The sequence below is a fragment of the Cynoglossus semilaevis genome, chromosome 14 (genome assembly GCF_000523025.1).
Source record: "Cynoglossus semilaevis isolate Cse_v1.0 chromosome 14, Cse_v1.0, whole genome shotgun sequence".
Lineage (NCBI taxonomy): Eukaryota > Metazoa > Chordata > Actinopteri > Pleuronectiformes > Cynoglossidae > Cynoglossus > Cynoglossus semilaevis.
The window spans coordinates 1,317,753-1,338,460 of record NC_024320.1 but is presented as its reverse complement, the minus strand read 5'-3'; the positions used below and the strand labels follow the sequence as shown (position 1 = coordinate 1,338,460).

The following is a 20,708-nucleotide window of genomic DNA, read 5'->3' as shown; positions in this document are numbered from 1 at the left end:
GAGTCAGATTTGCATGTGTGTGTTTCACTTTCTGTCTGTAGTCTCTCAGTTCGTCTGTGAATCAAAGAGAGATTTTTTGGAGCCGTGTGTCACCGTGAAGCAGCCCTGTCACTTTACACCCCTCCTCACCCCCCTTCCCCCTATCATTTACAGAGCTGCCACATGAAATCATTATACTGTAACATGTACACACACACACACACACACACACATACACTAATGTACTGAATGAACACACACATTCATGAGAAACCACAGGGCGCTGCCCTAATTTAATCAGATGGGCACACAGGCATACAGAGCTGTGGGAATTCACCCCTTCACATGATCAAACATACAGTCATGTCTGACAGAAAGTCCACTCACACACACACACACACACACACACACAGACTGTCTTTTTTATTATTATGTCCACACAAGGACAATATGTCCCCAGAACTATAGTAATGTTCCAGAAAAGTGTCCCCACAAGCACAGCTGTACCAGGAAGACCCTCGTGTCAGACATATGTTAATAAAGCTCACATGAACCACCTCTCTGCTCCTCCTCCTCCTCCTCCTCCTCCCTCCTCCTCCCTCCTATCCTACGCCAAGCCACTAAATGAGACACAGGGGACAAAGCTGGGACTGGCTGCAGGCAAGATTAAAAAATATATAGTTGTATAATAAAAGAAAGAACAGGTTTAGATCTTCTGAAGACGAAGATAAATGAGTTTTATATCAACTAATCAGTTCATGTCTTTTAAACCAACTGCAACGAAAATAAACGCCAATAAAAAAAACATCAGATATGGTTTAACCAGTGACGACGACTCCTCATTAAAAATGAATGATGGATAGTTCATGATACATAAAGACATTTTTCCCCCGTTATTGTTCATATCTTCTTTAATTCACATGACATCTGACGGTGTGACATCACTGCCAGATGTGACCCATGTGTTTGTATCATCTGTGTTGTGTGCCTGTATGAGCGCATGTCAAAAGGTTCATGTCTCTACATCTCCTTCAGTTGTCTTAACTTCCCCCACAGTGGTGTTTACATCAGAGAAACAGAGCACTTTTAAAAACCTGATCAATAAAAGGAAGCACAGCTGAACACCTGACAAAGATAGGATTTGCCAAAGCTGCTGGAGACAGTTTTAGTTTTTAACCTCAGACACCTATTGGTATAACAGCTTGTGTCTGAGAACTTCTTGACTTACCCTTGGACTGTATATATGCGAGTGTGGGCAGGTAATAAACAGCAGTGGCGTCTGGACGAGGGACCAAGGACAAGCCTTGATTTAAACATCAGCTGTCATTAATGTTTCAGAGGTGTAGAACCGGACGAGCTGGCCGCCTGCTGGCAGCTTCTCAAGGGCAGGGTGGGGGCGTTTGGGGGTGAGGAAAATGATTTACTTTGTGGAGAAAACGTTGGTAGGGATGAGACCTGCAGTCGTGTTATCCTGAGAAGGCCTGACAAAACAGTAGCTGACAAACCTAATCCCGACCATTAACCAACAATTCAACAAAAGTCATGATTTCCATCTCTGCACTGGACACCACTTATCTGAACAGAAGAGAGTTGACAATTATTCTGAAACCACAATGCAATGTGCTATTTCTCAGCTCGATGGCGATGGGACCAGTGACCAGCAGAAAAAAGACATCTATGACTCTCACCTCTGGTTATGAACCATGTTCTGGTACAGTTTGGGGCTGCATTTCCAATGGCATTTTTGTTCACAACTGATGGCAAACAGGAAGGCCAAGAAGTATCAGGAGCCACTGAGACGCCATGCAGTGGCTTCTGGGATGTGCCTCCTCAGCAGTGGGTTCATCTTTCAGCACAACAATGATACAGAGCTCCAGTGATATCATCTAATCTGATTAGGAGCTGCAGCCAACATGTGACCACTGGCTTTGACCTGTTCTTTAAGGAGAATGTTCTGAAGGATGAGGAAACAATGTGCTTACTGAAAGGATGGAAAGATTCTAAATCATTTTTTCCTGTTATTTAGAGTAACAGTTCTGAATAGAATTAGTGCCGTTAAAGTGTTTACCACAATAATTCAGTTCTGAAATTAATCAGATTTGAATGCATTTAACCAAGGCCAGAATGACGCACACTCAATATCCAATACTTCCACCATTCATTTATCTAGAATATTTCTAATACACAGTCAATGCACATGTTTTTATTTTCACATACTGTAGGAAATGGTTTTCATTTCACCAAAGTGGTGAGAGCTTTAAATACCACCTTAACTCCCAGTGTGTGTGGCACAGGGCAGTAAGTCTGTGTCAAATGGACGGTGAAGGACTGCACTGATTAATGTTCTTGAGGACAACAGCTTCACCTCGCCTTCTGTGATGTTCTACCAAAAGACAAACCATCTTGATACAGAATAATGACTAAAATACCACAAAGGTATGAAAAAGTCTACCTGTCTATCCAGGGATAGATTCAAATAAATAATTTCAATTGTTTGACAGCCCTTATTAAAACCTTTCTGTAACAACTTTGGTGGCTAAGACTTTATACCACAGATGTCTGTGTGTCTGGGTGTTTAAAAAAGTCCAAATACTGACCGACTGCACATAAAAAAAGTCTGGGTCATGGTAAGAACAACCACATGAAATGCCTGGTTTTATGAGACCATGTTATAAACTGCTACAACAAACTTAGCTTTCTGTCCATGTTTCTTTTTTAAACACTGTTCACAAAACACACACGTGTATATAAATAAACCCCACAGTCTTTACAGCAGTGATGTCTCTGACACAAACCCTTTATATGAATACATTTTAGAAATGTAAACATTCATCTCCAGGAGACCTGGAGAAGGATTCATTTTGAGAAGCAATCATTGTTTATTGAGTTGTTTATGCCTCCACTGCAGAACTAATATACTATTCTGGTTAAATATGATTAAAGTCTCTCCCAAATACTGTGTCTGTGTCAAATCTCCTAGATCATTCTCATAACCAGGGTATGCAAAGTTCGACTGATACAAATGTAGCCTCTAGAATATTTGAATGGATGAAATGCTGGATGGAAATACTATAAAAAAGAAGAAGTGATAAGGTGGGGACGGTCAGGAGCAGGTACTAGCCAAGGTAAAATTTAGTGAGAAAACGCAAGAAAATGTTACCGTTTTCACACTTTTGCCACTTTTGAACTTGGTGATTCTTGATACAGAATGGCCAACAAAACGTGCCCAGTTAAAAAGTCACACCTGAACCCCTTCAGAGTTCTTCGTTGACCTGCAGACTCTTTCTCAAGGTCCCACTAAGACAGAAAGTGTGCATGTGTACGCTGTTAGTGTATTTGTTTTGTGGTGGACAGTGTAGGTTAGAAGCATTTGTTTTACAAAGGAAATGCAGCTCAGGGTCAAAGGAGAAGGCTTTTACCACCACTCCTGTGATGTATAATCAATAAAGAGCTCTGAGCTTCTCCTCAGCCTCTCCTTTCTTCTTTTTGGTTTCCGTCCTTCACAAGCCTTTCTTTGTTCTCCTTCCGTCACACTCCGTCTTTGAAATTTCAAAGCACACCCTACCAGCACACAGGTCTCCGTAGCACACAGGAGTCATCATCTCTGTTACCACCTCCAAGGTCATCATGAGACTATTTTACACAGGCACAAACGCGCTCTAGTCTGGGACATTTGGTGTATGGCTCCATCTAGTGGCTATGCAAGAGATTGCCTGCTCAAATAGAAATGCCAATTCTCTAAATACAACCAGCTAAATGCCAAAATGTATTAAAACAGGCAGAGGCTGCTGTAAAATAAATACAGTAAGTGAAGACGGAGGAGGATCAATGATCAGAGCTCACTTCATACCAAACCTACAAAGGAGGGGGCATTTCAATGATGATGATCTATGATGTTACGATTAAAATTACATGGCCACATGTGATACTAAAATACAAAGTAAAAATTGTATATGTACATTGTCTCTAAACGTTAACATGACAGTAAAACACACATTGTATTTACTTCTAGGTCAATTCTATTTTTTTGAAGCCTCCATGAACACATCCAGCTGCCTCATGAAACTACAACTTTCCCCCTTGGTGTGTAAATGACAACATGTGTGTTGATGATTAATGTATGAATATACCGTGCATGTCGTTCTGCCTATGCACTGAATCTAAATTATTTCACAAATTTAAGCTAGTAATTAACCTGCGTTCTTTTTCAGCCCATATGTCAGACATTTAGCAAATTATAAAAATTTCAATATATTTTAAAATACACTTTTAACATCTTCATCTTTAATTTTGAAATTCATGTAGAAAGAAGGACTGACCTGGACATATTCATCCTCTACTTCTGTCTGCTTCATGCTGCTGAAAAGACAAAAAAGTAGATGAAAAGTTAATAAAGTTGAAAACAGAGCAGAGTATGTGTATCATCCCACGTACAAATACATTCTTGTCTCCTAACAGGTGCAGAATATCTCTCCACGAATAAAAAACAGACCTGAATTCCCACGACCCAACTCTGCCGGAGCCCCCTGCCTGGCTAAAATATTATTGCTGTTCAGCTCCATGGAAAATGGACAGAGAAAAATCCCTGTGTGCATCTTTGGTGGCTGAATCTGGAGCTGGCCTCTTCAAATCCCTGGGGCACCATAATTTAACACTTTTACACTCAGATCATGTAACAACAGGCCTGCTGTGCTACAGTGTGTGTGTGTGTGTCTGTGGTAGGGGTGACTGTAGTGTGGGAACCGCTGTGGTCCAGAGCGAGGACCAGTCAAAGGAGGGTAATTACAGTCCCAGACAATCCCAGTTTTACCATCAATCAGCACAGTTCACAGTTGTATTATGGGTCTCCTAAGAGCCAGAGTGAAGCCGTGTTACACATGACCACATGTTGGCCGCATCAAAGACTCCCATCACCACACTGAGCCGGGGAATGTTAATAGGCCCCACAGCAGAGGACTGCTCCTGTGCTGGATCTCAGTGGGAAACCGGCCGAGTGTTTAATGTCTTTGTTAACTTCACTGTATTTTTGATCTATTTTTAGTTATTTACTTTCCAAATGAGTTTACAAGTTTAAAACAAGTATGATACATTGCTTAATTCAGATGCTTTACTCAGTCCCCTAGGCCTGAGTAGGAACTTAACAATTGAAGACCATTCAAACACCTTAGAGTAGTGTTGCCAAACCGGTAGGAACTTAACAATTGAAGACCATTTAAACACCTTAGAGTAGTGTTGCCAAACCTGCCAAAGATTCCCATAAATATAAAAATGTTAATGTAACCAAAACAGATAGGACGTAAATAATAAATTGGAACAAAAGTAGCCAAGGTGAACACCCAGAATTAGCTTACTTAAGTCACCAATAAATAAATAAATAATGTACTTCAAATCTATTAGAAACAACGAGGCTGGAGAACAAACACCCTGTAACTAGAGGTAGAATCAGGAACATCTTACCAGTGGTTCTATAAGATATTTACCTGAGGAGCTTTTCCAAAAATGTCGGTAAACTCGGGCAAAAATGTGGGCAAATCTGAGAAAGAGAAGGTTCCTTGCTCCTTGCTATGCTCATACTGAGTGTCCACTTCTCCCCCCTCCTACCTTAAGTCCCACACTGCTGTATTTCCCACAGTCCCAGTGATGACCTAATGGTCTGATGCTGTGCAGTCACACATGAGAGCGCAGCTACAGCTACAGCTACAGCCCATATCCAGGCCTTCTACACACAAACACAAATATCAGCTGTAACACGATATACACACTCTGCTATCAAGTGTGGAATATAATGAAGTGAGACAGACCTTCGGAATGTCATGGGAAAACATGGAAGAACTGCAGTCTGGACACAGGGCGTCGGGGTGTGTGTGTGTGTGGGGGGAGGGTTGTTGGTGCTTCTATTTCAACTGTTTCAGAAACTTTACACTGATGGTATGTGTTTTAGATGATTTATAAAGGGCTATCATTGATGTGATATCAGCTGTATAAACAAGGCATTGGCTGTGAATAAGTTGACATGAAGATTTAAGTGAGTAAAAGTATGCTGAGCACCCTCCAACTTTACCACTCAGGTCCACAAAGTAGACCCATGACCCCTGGTTGTAGTAAGGTGAAATGCAAGTCAACCTTTCAAATGGCTCAAACCTATCTTGAAAGGATATAGAGTGTAATAATAATTGCAAAGTTAACAAAAAAAATAGATAAACAATTTTCTAAAGCACAAAAAAAAAATAGATAAACAATTTTCTAAAGAAGTTACCTAAAAGAGCTTAAAGCTAACCAACATCATAACTGCTAAAAAATAAGTTGGTTAATGTAAAGTTAATGCAAAGCTTTTTACACTGCAAGGTTGAATTTTCTTATCACCAGAATCTGCAGTATTACCTAAATGTAGTATGCAACATTGACCTGTTGACAATGTACAAATCAATCACTATTGAACTTTTGTTTACGCAACAACATTAATAACTACTACTCCTGAATTAATTTTTTACGGAATTTCTATCAATTCTAGAAGCCATACTTAGAAACTATGTAGACATAACTTCATCTAACAAAATTAACAAAGAACACGTCCCCACCGTTTTAAAATGACTGTTGGGCGGCTGGTAGATGTTGATAGATTAAATTAAGGACTAATTGGGATTAAATGTTATCAAATAAAAAAAAAACATTGTACAACAATTCAAACAAAAATGTCCAAAGACAAGCTGTTTGAGCTTTGTGGAACGTTGTGACGTCATTCGACCGTTACGGCAATTAAGGGCATTTAAACATAGCGTTCAGCGTTAACTAGCAGCAGGGGCAAAGCCAAAAGTGTATTTCTAGAATGTAAATGTATTGATTTTTTGTTGGTTATCTTACATTTATACAATGCTTTTGAAAGCAAGAGGTCATTGTTGAGTTTTGCGGCTTTTTTTGCCAACTGATATATGTTTGTGAACTTTGGAAAATTGGAAATCCTGGAACTATCTTCTTGGCCTCATGAAAATTGGAATCCTGGAACTATCTTCTTGGCCTCATCACCTTACAAAAAACAGTAACCCTCCACTGTATTTATACTACTGCAATACTTTACGTAAAATAAATGAATTATTGACATGTCAAGTGACTTATTGGTCAAAATGCGATTTTCTGAATTTACTTATCTGGTTATTTTGGAAAATAATATAGGAATGTTGTTTAAACTATTTGTGCATCGCGTGGTAATAGCAATAAGACGCAGATTCAGTGATGAAGGCATATTTGCAGGCATATTTGAAGCATAGTAGTGTTTTAGGGCAGGCATATTTGAAGCATAGTAGTGTTAAATATGCTGCTAATTCTCACTAAAAGCCCTTAAACACACTATAGTTGATTTTTTTTTTAATGGTAAAATCCTGTTTCCTTCGCCTGAACCCGCTATGTAAATGTGTCCGAGAGATATATTATGATTATACACCTGTTAGGAACCATGTTTTAACAAACGAAAAATCTGATCACCTTTTGATGCTAGGACTTCGGGCTTCTTCATTTTCTGCCTCTTCTGTCTCCTCTGTTTTTGACAGCTTTTCCTCATGCTTGGTCTGATTACCTGGGTCCTGGCTGAGTGGAGTTGGTGATTTCTCTTCAGGCATCAGGTCTGCACGCTCCTGGGAGGATCCCTTCAGGTTTGATGGCTTTCGCTCAAGTGTACCATCTGAGCCACCAGATGGCGACACATCTTCACAGACGTCTAATGCTGCGGAATCTACTTTTTCTGTGTTTGTGGCACTTATTGCCCTTGAAGATACACGAATTGGAGTTGTGGAGTCACATGGATTGAGTTCATTGTCTGTTTTAACTGATGTTTCACCTTCAGTCACTGTGTTTTTCAAATGAACTCGGTCCTTTTCCCCTCCTGTTCTCTGGCTCTGACTCCTGCTGATGCTCTTGTCTTTGGTCTTCTTGCTGCTGGAGGCTTCTGAGCATAGAGGAAACAACCATAACAAACCCAAAAATTGAACAAAACTTCAGTCAGTCGTCACACCTCCTGCTGTCCTACCTTTTTTGGCCTTGTCCTTCTTCTTCCTCAGCAGCCTTGGCAGCGTGCCCATATGTGTGTAGTTCTCACTGGAGCGGACGTAGCTGGTTGTGCAGGGACGTGTGGCTTCCAGGTCGTCCATGGTTATTTCAGCTGGATCCAAGACAGAAGAAGAGAAGCCAGCAGCAGCGTCGCTGTCTTCTCCAGGTACACAGCCAGACTTCAGCGGAGAATCTCTTGAATCAGACTTCTCACTGGAGCGGCGGAAGGACAGGTTGGCCAGGCTGCCGAACCACTTCCAACCTCCAAAAAGAAGAAAACAAAGGTGAAATTATATTTCTAAACAAATATTAAGTGTGCTTGCATGTCTTAGCTTTTATTAGCTACAAAAAATATTATTTCTGTAAAGGTAAAGGCAGCTTCTAATATTCTGACAACTGGTGTCCTTTGGATTCTGAACGAATCAACTCTGATCTGGTGTTTATATGAAGTTTTCATCAACTTCAGGATACATTTTTTGTTACCTTTTTTTACGTAACTGCTTGATACTAAGGAAATAGATGTGTTAGGCCAAATAGGTCCACACAAAATTAGAACAGAAGACCCGCAGAGTTGGAGAGTTAAAAAAAAACAAAAAAAACCAAACATAGGTTAAAGCTTGTCATAACAAGGAAATCAATTATCAATCAATATCAATATCTCATGATGCTTCACTGCTACACTTTATTTTTATGCACTGAAGATTGAGATCACAGTCACACCTGTTAGCTTTTTTAGCAGAAGATGGCTTTTGCTGTGAGATACAAATCAGCGAAAAGGTTTGGATTTGAATTAGAGATCACCAGAGTTATTTCATTTACCATTTACTGTCGCCTCCGTTAACGTATGACTTGTTACCTCTAAACAGAGTACTACACAAAGTCAAAGATTCTACGTTAGTTTGTTGTTCATTTTTCAAACTGAAGGATCAAAATTTTAACCAAGCTTGAATTGAAAAATATTAAAATCAATAAAGCTTTGCAACAGGTTTTTTATTGATAGTTATATCGTTTTTTCTCTTTCTAGAAACGATGATGGATTTCAGTCCTGAGTCGAGGCAGAGAAGACAATCTCCAGAGTTCTGCCAAGAAGAAATTCTCTGATGGAAACACTGCAAAGGCGATTGAAGCGAATACATTTTCTTTGTTTCAGATATAAAGGTTTCCTTTGGTTGGCTGAATATTTAATATTTCTTTTTGTAGTAGTTTTCTTTGTATATAACCAGATCCCCTGTGCCGAGGATCTGTATGTTTGTTTAAACTGAAACTGAAACAATTTTGTGTGTCATCAGAGATAAGAAACTCTTTACAGTCACTGTTTGTTTTTATATTGTTTTTTTCAACTGCACTGTCAACGTCCAGTCACAGCATGAACACCTGGGTGTTAGCGTTCACATAGACACACTCTGTACTCACTCAGCTTCCGTATGCTCATCCTGTTGTGGGCTTCAGTGTTTCTCAGCAGCAGGTGAATGATGGAAGAACTGAGGATGCTGCAACAAAACGGAAGAGACAAAGGTTGAGATCGAGGCACCGGTCCTCTGAGAGAGAATTTCAGTGTGAAGCAATTCTTTCCAAGTGTGCATTTGCCAGGAAGAGGAAACAAAAACATGAGAGATATGCTGCAGTGACAACGTCAGTTAGACACTTCCTGTGTTAGAGATGAGACGACCAATGGAGGGAGGAAATGAAGTTAAAGTTAAACAGGGCGAGATAGAACATGCATACATGTACAAGTGTTGATGGAGGGACGGAGTGTGAAGTGGTCAGGTTTAGCCCAAACTGGCCAAAAGTGGGCCAAAGCAGTGATAAAAGGCAAATAAGTAATAAAATGTTAGCCATAACACAGCAAAAAGCTATATTTGGCTTAAGCTATATTTGAGCTAAACCTAAAATAATCCTAAATATAAATCAAATATATTAGACCTGAAGCTAAAAGACAGCATAGTTAAATAGCTTAACTTGAATTTAGGCTACAAATTAGTCAAGAGTTAGCCACATTAATTAATACAAAAGGCTATTGTAGAAAAATGATTGTTGAAAGCTAGACTAAAATAGCCTAAAGCTAGCCACAAAAAAACGTTGCAAGATACAGTATGTTAATCTAGAAATAGCTATTTTTTTCACTCTAATATAACAACAAAGGTAATGTTTTTTTCTTTTTTTAGTCAAAGTGACAGAAATCTGCTAAAAGAGATCAATATGAGTGTTGATACATCTAATTAATTTGATCTTTTTGACACACTTGGATCAGAAGTTGTTATTTACAATAAAAAAACCCAATGTGCAATAAAGTTCAATCTAATCTAGTCTAATGTATCATAAATGCCCTCATGATCTAAAAAATATGAAATAAGATCCTGTTGAATCACCACAATGACACAATGGCAATGGCAATGTTTTTTAACATAACCATTAAAATACACAATATATTGTAGATGTGCATGTTGATGACATTTAAAAAAAAAAAAAAAAGCAAAGACAGCTGTGAAGATACACATGGGTTAACCCTGGTGTAGGGTACATAGGTGGGGTTGTGAGTCTGCATGGGTTTTCACTTCCTGTAACATTTGGGTGTTGCTTCTGCAAAGCTGCTTTTGACTTCCTGTCAAAATGTAAAAAAATGTAAAGAACTGATGCAGATTCAAATTCAGTAATATGTTTTTTTATTTTTTGTCTTCATGGCACTGCGAGAATAATATATATATATACACATATACACATATATTTATACATATATGCATACATACATATATAATTCTCGCAGTGTCATATATATATATATATATATATATATATATATATATAAATATAAATATATATATATAAATGAGTGAGTAAGAAATACCTACACACACACACAGCCCAGGTTGGGACACAAAGGTAAATGAAGGCTCAGTCCTTTACTTTACCTCAGGCCTCAGCCTTTACCACAGCCCTCATTTCATCATGATGAAAAACAAGCGTTCTATATTACAGCCTCAGCCTCTCCTCTGATGATAACAAATACTGGCCCCATTGACCCAAGGCCATGCAGATATACATGTACATCAAAACCCAAACCACATCAGTGTCCCAGAATGAGTCAACCACTATTTGTTCCCATTTTCTCACCAGGGTGTATCATTATTTCTCTGTGCCTTAGCCTCTGCTGCAGTGCTGTCAAAGTTATATCTCCCGTCATTTTGTTTTTGTTCATGGCAAAATATTTTCTCATTACTTTCAGCCGAGCTTGATGTGATTTAAACTGCATTTGCAAAACAGCACTTCAGTTCACACGGCATTCTGAAAGCGCTACCTTCACACGCCTCTACGACTAATAAATGTATTTATGAAGAGACTCAAATGTTGACTCTGCTGCAGGTGAGTGAGTGCACCGCAGTGAGGGACACGTACTGCAGCATTTGCACCGAAACTGCGTTTCTCATATTTTCGAGTTTAATAAACTCTATCTGAGCGCAAAGCACAATTCATCAGATGGCAAAATGTACAGTAGAATAGAAAACGATGATATTGTGAAAAAATAAGAAATTGTTGTTCAATTAATGGAGAGAACTCAAGATACAAGGTCAAACTGTTACAACTGATGGCTTAGTGGTTAAGGAAGTGAACTTAGGTCCTGAGAGTTTCAGGTTTGAGTCGGTGATGGTGATGGGTTAAAAGCAGAGGGCACATTTGGTTGTGTGCAGTGGCGTGCTGTGTCAAGCATACACAGTGACTGCTGTTAGCAAGTCAAGATCTTGATAACTGTGGAACGTTAGTTAGTAAACAAGTTTCCTTGGCCATGACAAAACTATGTTATAATAACATTTTTAATAAGTTACTGTTTATTTGTAGTGGAGAATGTATTAATTTAAAAGTGTAGTTAGTGTTAAATATATCTAGGACAGAGGGCCGTACATTTTTAGGTACTTGTTTGACCAGCTAGTCAATATAGATATTGTGAAGAGTAGATTTTTAGGTACTTGTTTGACCAGTTAGTCAATATAGATATTGTGAAGAGTAGGTGAGCTGATAAACAATGGAAAGCAACTGTTCGCTGACATATCAATACAGGGCTAAAACCAAGAGTTTCATTTCAAAGGTGCTGCAATCAAACTGAAAAGTACTGTCGCATTGAGGAAGCCAAGATCGGTGGAGAAGTACATGAGGGTGGGACTGTGCATTATGATGCAGCACACAAGTTGTCAGGTCTTCTTTTTATGAAGCATACATGGTTTTCTATTTTCCACCCCCTCTCCGCAACCCATGAAGGATAAGGTAATGGAAGATGATTGAGGCAGTGGTGATGTGTGCAGTCAGAGGGACAGATGGGTTCAAAGCGTAGCTGGTATTTTAACTAATGAAGTATAGCAGTTCCCCGAGATACGAACAACCACTGACTGATGTCCATAAATATTCGTAAAATGTCATATGCGTTCACAAGATTTGAACAGGACATCTGACTAGTTCCCCTTTCTGCCACAACCCACGCCGAGCAGCAGCGCTTCAAATGTGCATCGCCCTCATCACACCCAGTTCGTTCTTCCATGTGTCTCTGTGAACATCTCAGCGCGTCAGGCTTCGTACACCCTTGGATATCGTTTCCGTACAAGTTAACCTGATCACAACTCTACATTTCACCAACAATAACTCCTCCCTCCTCCTCCTCTCCTCCTCCACCATCTACATATGCAAATCGACTAATAATCACACTGTAATCATATTGATGTGTTGTTTTTATACCTGTAATTGGTTCTGGTCAGTCTTAGGGAATACTACTTTCTTATTTATTTAGAGTATGACATTTAAATGACCTCAAACGGCAACTATATCACGACTTACGAACAATTCAGCTTACGAACAGCCTCTTGGAACCTACTGTGTTTGTGAGTTGGGCACCGTCTGTAGCTTCATTATTGCCAGGAGGTCAGGTTTTCCACCAACCACTAGGCCTCAATCTTTCTACCCTAACAGCACACAAGTTCATTTGATTCACTGCACTTTTGTTCTGGAGAATTTTGCCATCATGCTCCATGGTTCAGCTTAGCATGAACTTTGTAATTTAGCAGTAACCATTGGAGCTTTTAGCACAACATGTTATGGTAGTGCTATTTGTTGGCAAGTCAATCGTGACAACAGAGATTTTTATGTAAAAAAAAGAAAAAAGGGGAAGAAAATGGTCCAATCTCCTCAATGCATCATCATATTCTATTCTAAGTTCTATGTTCCACTGACGTAGAACCTCGTTTTCCATCTTGCCCCACTTTTCTGCCTTTCATGTAGCTGTCGTCCATTATTGTACTCCGTCCACAAGAAAAGAAATGCAGCCGAACAAAAACAATAACGGTAAAACGAAGAGAAATTGGTGGAAGGAAAGGTCGGGATGACAGGGTGTAATCGTGCTGTCGTCAGGTTTCGTTGCTTTGTATTGATGTGGCCTCTATTTGACACAGCATATGGGAGGCCCAGAGCTGAATTATTGAAGACTTGTTTGTCATCAAGGTAAAATTAAAGCATCAGCACGTATACAAGCTCACCCATTCATCCTCACACACACACACACACACACACACACACCAGCGTTTACTGTTGCTGTGAGGACCTCAACTTGGCGTTATTGTTACTGGAGGCTAGAAAAGCTAACCTGACAAAAGTCATCTGTTATGAGCATGACTGAACCATTAGCCATAGCATTTTTCACTAACCACAGGAGAGAAACACAGGTTAGCAGTTACAGCAGGACAGAAGTAGCTAAAGGGCAGACTCAGAAAGGCATTGACGAAAAATGAATAGATTAACCTCAACTATTTATTTAATGAGATTTTAACTGACGTGGAAAAACAAATGTAAAAAACTAAAAAAAGGATACATTTTTGTAAAAAAAATGTAAAAAAAAATAAATAAATAAAAAGGATACATTTTTGTTATAGATGTTAAAAAGTTTAGCAAATAATATGTTTAGCTATAGTTTTAAGCCAAAAGTTAGCACAACATAAAAAATGACAAAAGATTAAAATAAATATATATCAATCAAAGCCACAGGTACAGTTGAATAGCAGAAGTAGTAGCTGAAGTGAAGACCAATAAATTCTCCGAAAAACGAAACGTAATTCATTTAAATAGAGCAGATTTTAAACAGTATATTTTAAACCTGTCGTTTTCTATTTTGACTCCAGGGGACGCCAAAGACAATTGAATCTCCTATTTAGAGGACGTGGGCTACAAAGACCAAACTACAGAAACTAGTGTGAACAGAAATAATTGTGCTTATTATATATAAGGTACGTAATATAATTATAATATATCTAAACGTATATAGGAGAGAGTACACTGAAAATCACTAACTGTGCCTTTAATTAAAAAAAAGAAAAACTGCAATCAGCCTATTTCCACTAATTCCAACAGTAATATTGTCATTACGTTTCACTCATCACAGGACAGGACAAGTACATACGAGTTCACGTTAGCAGTAAATACGGGCAGTGACTGATCTGTGGATGTGGAGCAGCAGATGTGTGAGGACCAGTCAATGACTGGCATGTGTCTTTACAGGCCGTGACACTGAAGGTGTCTCTGTGATGCTCACATGCTCACCGAGTGAGTTGGCACTGAATTACTTTGTTAAAAACACACACACACACAGAGAGACAGACTTGCCAACTTTCATATGTGGCAGCTGGTGGCTCTCTGCTTTTTATAGAGAAAATACTGAACTGTGAAAGGTTTCACATCAGAATAAATCACAAAGAGACATTAAAAAAGCAAGACAAAAAAAAAAACGTAAAAATTAAAATGTCATTTGTTTAACAATGTCATGTGAAGAATTACAGTAAGCCAAAGCCTAACAGTTATCCACAGTCATCCATTAAATCCAAATGGGTTTAATTATTAAACCCGGCACTCAGTTAACAAGATCAGAATCATCAGTACAGAAAGATCTGTTAAGTCCTGAGACAGGATCAGGACCAGGATCAGGACCAGGATCAGGCAGGACAGTTCTCAGTTGCAGGGAGTTTATTCATTATTGTCATAATCAAAAACATTCACTGGAAACCAGGGCATATGTATATGTATACATATACATATATATAAATACATACATATACACACACACACACATATATATATATATATAGTCTAATTAAATTCTGATTCCACTATAAACCGATACCAATATATAGAGCTGCTTGGGTTCAAGGCAGAGGTCAGCTGTGTCACAGTGACAATAATTCTTACTGACAATAATAAAAAACTATTTTTAGTTCACATCATCTGGGCGGCCTCCCGGCGTTGGGTTATAGGGTTTTCATCATCGTAGGAAAAACCGATAATGATTCTTACTGATACTACACTAATATGCTAATATCGGCCGATATTAACGGTTGCCCAAAGAACACTGTCCCCATGGTAAGGATGGTGTGATGCACGAACAAAGCAAGGAGACCAAAGATGAAGACTGTTAGCAGTAGAAGGGAAGCATGAGTTGAGTTGCAGCAGGAAAAATTGCTGCATTTGATCTTGTCTGCTGTAGAAAAGAGCAGAATAAAAAAGAAAAAAAAGAAGAATGAAAGCTGATCACATAACCTGCTGCAGCCACCACTTTTGTTGCATTGTATCATTGATGTGCTGGACATTTTGGCTAAAAATCCTGCCATCGCTGCACCATGTTCTGCACTGTCAGGGAAATTAACATTTCCAGAAAGTGGCTTTAAGAGACTAATGGAGTTATGGCTGAATACCAAGAATTCATTACAGACGGATTCACCGGAGGAGGAGACGAATCTGAGGCACTTTGTCAGGGGAATCCACAGAAGGTATTATGTTAGGAATGACAACAGGGATGATACAGGCCCATCATGAATATGAAATAACCCTGACAGCCAATCACTATGTACTGTATATTTATTGTTTTATTCAACCAAAATATAAATAGTATTTGGGGAATAAAAGTGCTGAAGCACTGTCTCTGCAAGGACGCTAATGGTGACCCATGGGAATCCTAGGGTCAGGCTGCAGGGTCAATGTACAATTATAGTTGTTTTTTCAGCAGCACTCAGCAGGCTTTTTGTTTGTATTATTGTACAAAAAATGGTAAAGTACTAGTTACTGTGTATCAAAGGTACAGTTAAGTGCCCTATTATTTAGGCCACACTGAAAAAGAACAAAAGGTCCAAATATCCAACCTGAAGAAGCACATATCGGGTTTTAAAAAATGTTATTGGGAAAATAGTTAACGTAACCTTAGGTGAACCTACCAGCAAAAAAAAAAGGAAGTTGTCAAAATGTCGTAGTGAGTGGCACAAGTTGACGTCCCTAGAGAAGTTGAAAAGTTGAATGTGTTCTGCATCTGTGCCAACGCACTCTTCACCTCTGATTGGCTTATCATCATCTTCACCAATAGTCATCGTCAGGTTATAAAAAGGGCGGCAATGATACTCTGAGTAGAAGGAGCATTGACACAAAAACAACCTTCACACAACCTCCCTTCATTAATATAACAGTACGGACATCAATCCATCTTAATATGGCTGCACCAAACCTAGAAAAATGACACTGGAGAAAATCAAATCCCTCACAGACCAGACCCAGGATCGTAGTAGTAGGTTTCCTGGGGGTACAGTGTAAAAAATAACTTCAGTTTTAACAACTAAAATCAGTGTTTGGAGAAACTAGGGCAGAGATAATAAAGGGCGGAGGACCTTGTTGTCCTAGAAAATACATAATATCTGCCGTTCTTGGCTGCAAAATGTGGTTCATGGAATCCACAGAAGAACACAGAGTCATCAATCATGACGTGTTGGTAATCCAGGTCTCAGAGGAACAAGGCACATCAGATTATTCACAGACGTGACAGAAATTAATTCATATTTTGGGCAAAATCCCCTTGAAATATATATATATTTTTAAAATCCCAACTGGAGTTTTTACTGCCCTGGTAAAAAAATAGTTTAGTGTTTGTTAGAAGTTAGAGGAGAAATGTTTAAATGTTAGCAAGAAATTACTGGAATGTTTTGACTAAATTCTTAGTTAAAAATAATAATAACTGCATACAAGCTCTAAAAGATATTGGTTGACGAATGCTTAGAGATAAGCTAGTGAAACAAAAAAAAAATCTATAACTATCTCGTGAATAGCTCCAAGTCTAAACATGAGCTAGCAAAATGGCGGACAAATGCTAACCATAACAATGCACCAAATTAAAAAAAAAAAAAAAATAGAAGTACAGCAAACATAGATAAGCCAATCTTTAAGGCTATGACTAAACATATTTTTAAAGGTTATTATTATATGCAAAAATTGAAAGCAAGATTTTTTTTACTAGCTCAAAATAGCTTTGCTAAAAGACCATTAAATGTCACTAAAGGTAAGTGATTATTATTAAATGTAGCAACACCAGAGATAAACATTAAAAATGAAATGAAAAATAACATAAAGCTCAATAAGGGGAAACAGTATGTATCTTAATGATGTGAATGAAATCATCCAAAGGACATCTTCACATTCTATGTGAAAAATATATATTTGTCCAGGACCAAAGGAACGCTAACATCAAGATAATGTCCAACAGTGCAGCTATCACAGGAAGACGAAGTAGAGGATTTACAGAGGAGTGGTTCCTCTGCAGCTACGGTACCATTAGTTACCAGTGCAGTCGGAGCTGATGACAAAGATGTGATGCTTCAATCTCACACCACATCTGGTCATTTGGCTTTCAAACACACGTATGTGTTTTAAAGACATCCAACTGAAGCACTGATCCTCTCTTAATAATCCATTACTGCACTGCTCTTCAGAGGTGGCAGCACTCACTGCTCCACCAGAAAATATTTATAACTAACTGCACTAAAAGCAACCCCACAGGCCCGGCGGAGTCCAAATTATTCAGAACAAATTGGATTCAAACGGAACGGGCTGGTTGTAAAAACTTTCTCTGCTTTTCTCCCCCCCCAAGAGAGTGTATTTTCTGAATTTCAACATCTCCACTGAGGGGGCATGGAGTTAGCCTTTGATACCCCATTAATTCAACACTGTATGGGCATTCTCTTCACTCACCCCCTATGATATATATGACCTGCAAACAATGTTGTTTTTTTATGAAAACAAATATTAGATATAATATAAAACAAAGCTCACACTCTGCAAAATGCTAAAGGCATTTTAGACTGAATCTCTCAATAAATCAATACAATCGTCAAAACATCAACATAACATACACTTGTATAACTTGCTAATCAATATTAACTAAAAAATAAGACAAACAACGTTAAAAGTTTTTGCAATATTTGCAATTTTTTTAAACCTAAGCTTCTAAAAGAAAACAAAAATAGCTACAAAATTGGGAAACTAGTTAGCCCACAGAGCCAACAAATTGCAAGACATTTTTTTTTACATATAATACAATGGAACCTCGGTTGTCGAACGTCTCCCTTTTCGAACAATTAACCAAAAATTGCCCCGGTTGTTGTACCATAACTCGGTTGCTGAACAAGCCAACTGTTGTCTGATTTTTCCAGCATTTCTTGGGCTGTGATATTTCTTTTCTTTTTTTTTTATTTGATAAAGTGGAACAAAATAAGTAAAAACAGATCTGTCAGATCTGTCTTTACTGTCTTAGTAAAGTCATTAATTTGTACCATCATTAAGAACAAGGAAGCTATAACAGAAGCTAAGGTTGTCAAGGGAGAGACTGTGATCACCAAGAAAAGTTGATACAGATTTGGATCAACGAGAAAGCTACGTATATGAACGTTGCTCAGTCAGGACTCCTCAGCTCCAGGAAGGATGAATGAAATTACCTTTCCTATTTATAGCTTTATTCTTTATTCAGTTGTGTTTATCTTTTTTGTCATTTTTCATTGGTTTTGTGTTACCCTTTACACAAAATACTAGGACTGAAAAAGTTTGAATAGCCAATCATCCAGGGTCCAGGAACAGATTAATCCAGTTTACATTAATTCCTAATGGGAGAATTGGTTCAGTTTTCAAACTGTTTGGGTTATGAATGGCCTTCAGGAATGAATGAAGTTCAGAAACCAAGGTTCCACTGTAATAATAAAAGGCCTGGCTGTATTTAGCTCTGAATGAGCTATTGGCTAACATCTAAAGACAAATAACTCTGTGAATACTGTAGTTCACTGAAATTGAAAATGTCAATTATTGTCTCAGTAACACATTTTACAGTTACTTGAATGAAGAAATGTTTTTTTTTTTAGGTTATTTAATCCACAAGTCATTTTCATTTTCCTTTCAAATACAGCGTATCTAACAAACACACTCTGTCATACTAGTCATATGTGTCTTCCTCTATACTGTGACCCAGTACCTGAGGAAACACTGCACCATCATCATATTTGTTGTTGTGACCATGCCTGACTTTACCATGCTGGGAGAATGCCTACGTATCACAACCGTCATCTAACAAACCAGGGCAAACCTGCTGTTTAATTAGCCTGCCCCCACACACACACACACACACACACACACACACACACACACACACAGACAACCTTGAATGTGTCCTTCTCCACAGCTGAGTGTTGCAGGAGACTGAAGAGGAGAAAAGATGGAGGGAGTGGGGAGGTGCAAAGTCATCAATTATTTATGGATGAAATCTAATAAAAGGAAGGAGTTTAGACACGCAGTGAGCATCTTGGCTGCTGCACCGAGGCTGCAAGGAGGCAACATGATGGGGGGGGGAGTGGTGACATACACTGTTTATTTAAAGCAGAAGATTTCAACATTTGGAGGACTGGGCCAGTAGGGGATAATTAGACACAAGCTCCTCTCTGACTGGATTACAGTGGATGGAGGAGTAAAAGGTGGGGTTTGGTGTAAACTGGTCGGGAGGGAAATAAACTGGAACTACTGTGAGTTGTATTCAAAAAAACCTTTGGCTTTATGCTGTAGTGTTGGTCAAATCCTCCATTTAAAACATCCATCCAAGAACACTGATCTGATTTTGTTTTTACCATAGGGCCACACGTCTTCTTTGTTGGGTTTAGTCAAGATTTAATTTTTTTTAAAAGAAAAGTTGACTTTTTAACCTAAATGTTTAAACCCCATTTACTGAGCAATTTATTAGAAAATTAAAAAAAAAAAATGTTTCCATTAAAACAAGACTCTCAGATTAGGTCAATGATCTTCATTTATAACGTTAACTAAGGTTTATATTATATGACGCTTCTTGTTTGAATCAAAATGTTTATACAGTGGAACCTCGAGATACGAGCGTCCCGACATCAGAGTATTTCCAGATATGAGCAAGCCATCAAGTAAATTTTTGCTTAAAGATTTGAGATACGAGCACGCCTACAGACTCCGACACTAGGCGGCCGAGCACTGTGAGCAGCCCACTCCGCCTCACTCCATCACTTCACCTGTTCGGGGATTCCATAAGCATCGCTGCTGTACATAGCGTTGTCTACGTTATTTTTTCTCTATTTTGTGCATTATTCTTCCTAATAGTGATGAGTCCTGAGAGAGTGAGTGGTAAGTATGATAGAAGAAGAAGAAACGCATGATGACCATGGAAATAAAGCATGAAATTGTCGATAAATATGAGCGTGGTGCCCGCTAAAGAAGGAATACAAATCGAAAAAAGTAAAAAAATAAAACATAAGTTAAGTTAATTCTGTTATGTAAGTTACGTAGTGTATGTGTAAGGTACGGTACAGAATCAAGGGTCTACGTACGTGCCAAACCGCTCGCTC

At 38.6% G+C, this 20,708-nt stretch overlaps 2 protein-coding genes across 4 annotated transcripts in view; both read right to left on the bottom strand.

Annotated features, from left to right (window-relative positions):
* Nucleotides 1–10,062, bottom strand: part of sh2d3ca (SH2 domain containing 3Ca) — a 66,968-nt gene extending 56,906 nt beyond the window's left edge. The window contains exons 1-4 of one of the 3 annotated variants that reach the window (XM_025062757.1): nt 9,433–10,062; nt 8,000–8,281; nt 7,459–7,918; nt 4,299–4,335 (exon numbers count right to left, since the gene is read on the bottom strand). In XM_025062757.1, the coding sequence (XP_024918525.1) occupies nt 4,299–4,335; nt 7,459–7,918; nt 8,000–8,281; nt 9,433–9,628 (975 nt within the window). In that variant the 5' untranslated portion in view covers nt 9,629–10,062. Of the gene's footprint in view, nt 1–4,298; nt 4,339–7,458; nt 7,919–7,999; nt 8,282–9,432 lie in introns of all 3 variants that reach the window. The other 2 variants (XM_025062756.1, XM_017038409.2) reach the window with 2 other exon arrangements.
* LOC103389085 (ephrin-A5-like) overlaps nt 1–20,708 on the bottom strand; it is a 1,154,841-nt gene that overhangs the window by 549,653 nt on the left and 584,480 nt on the right. The window lies entirely within an intron of this gene.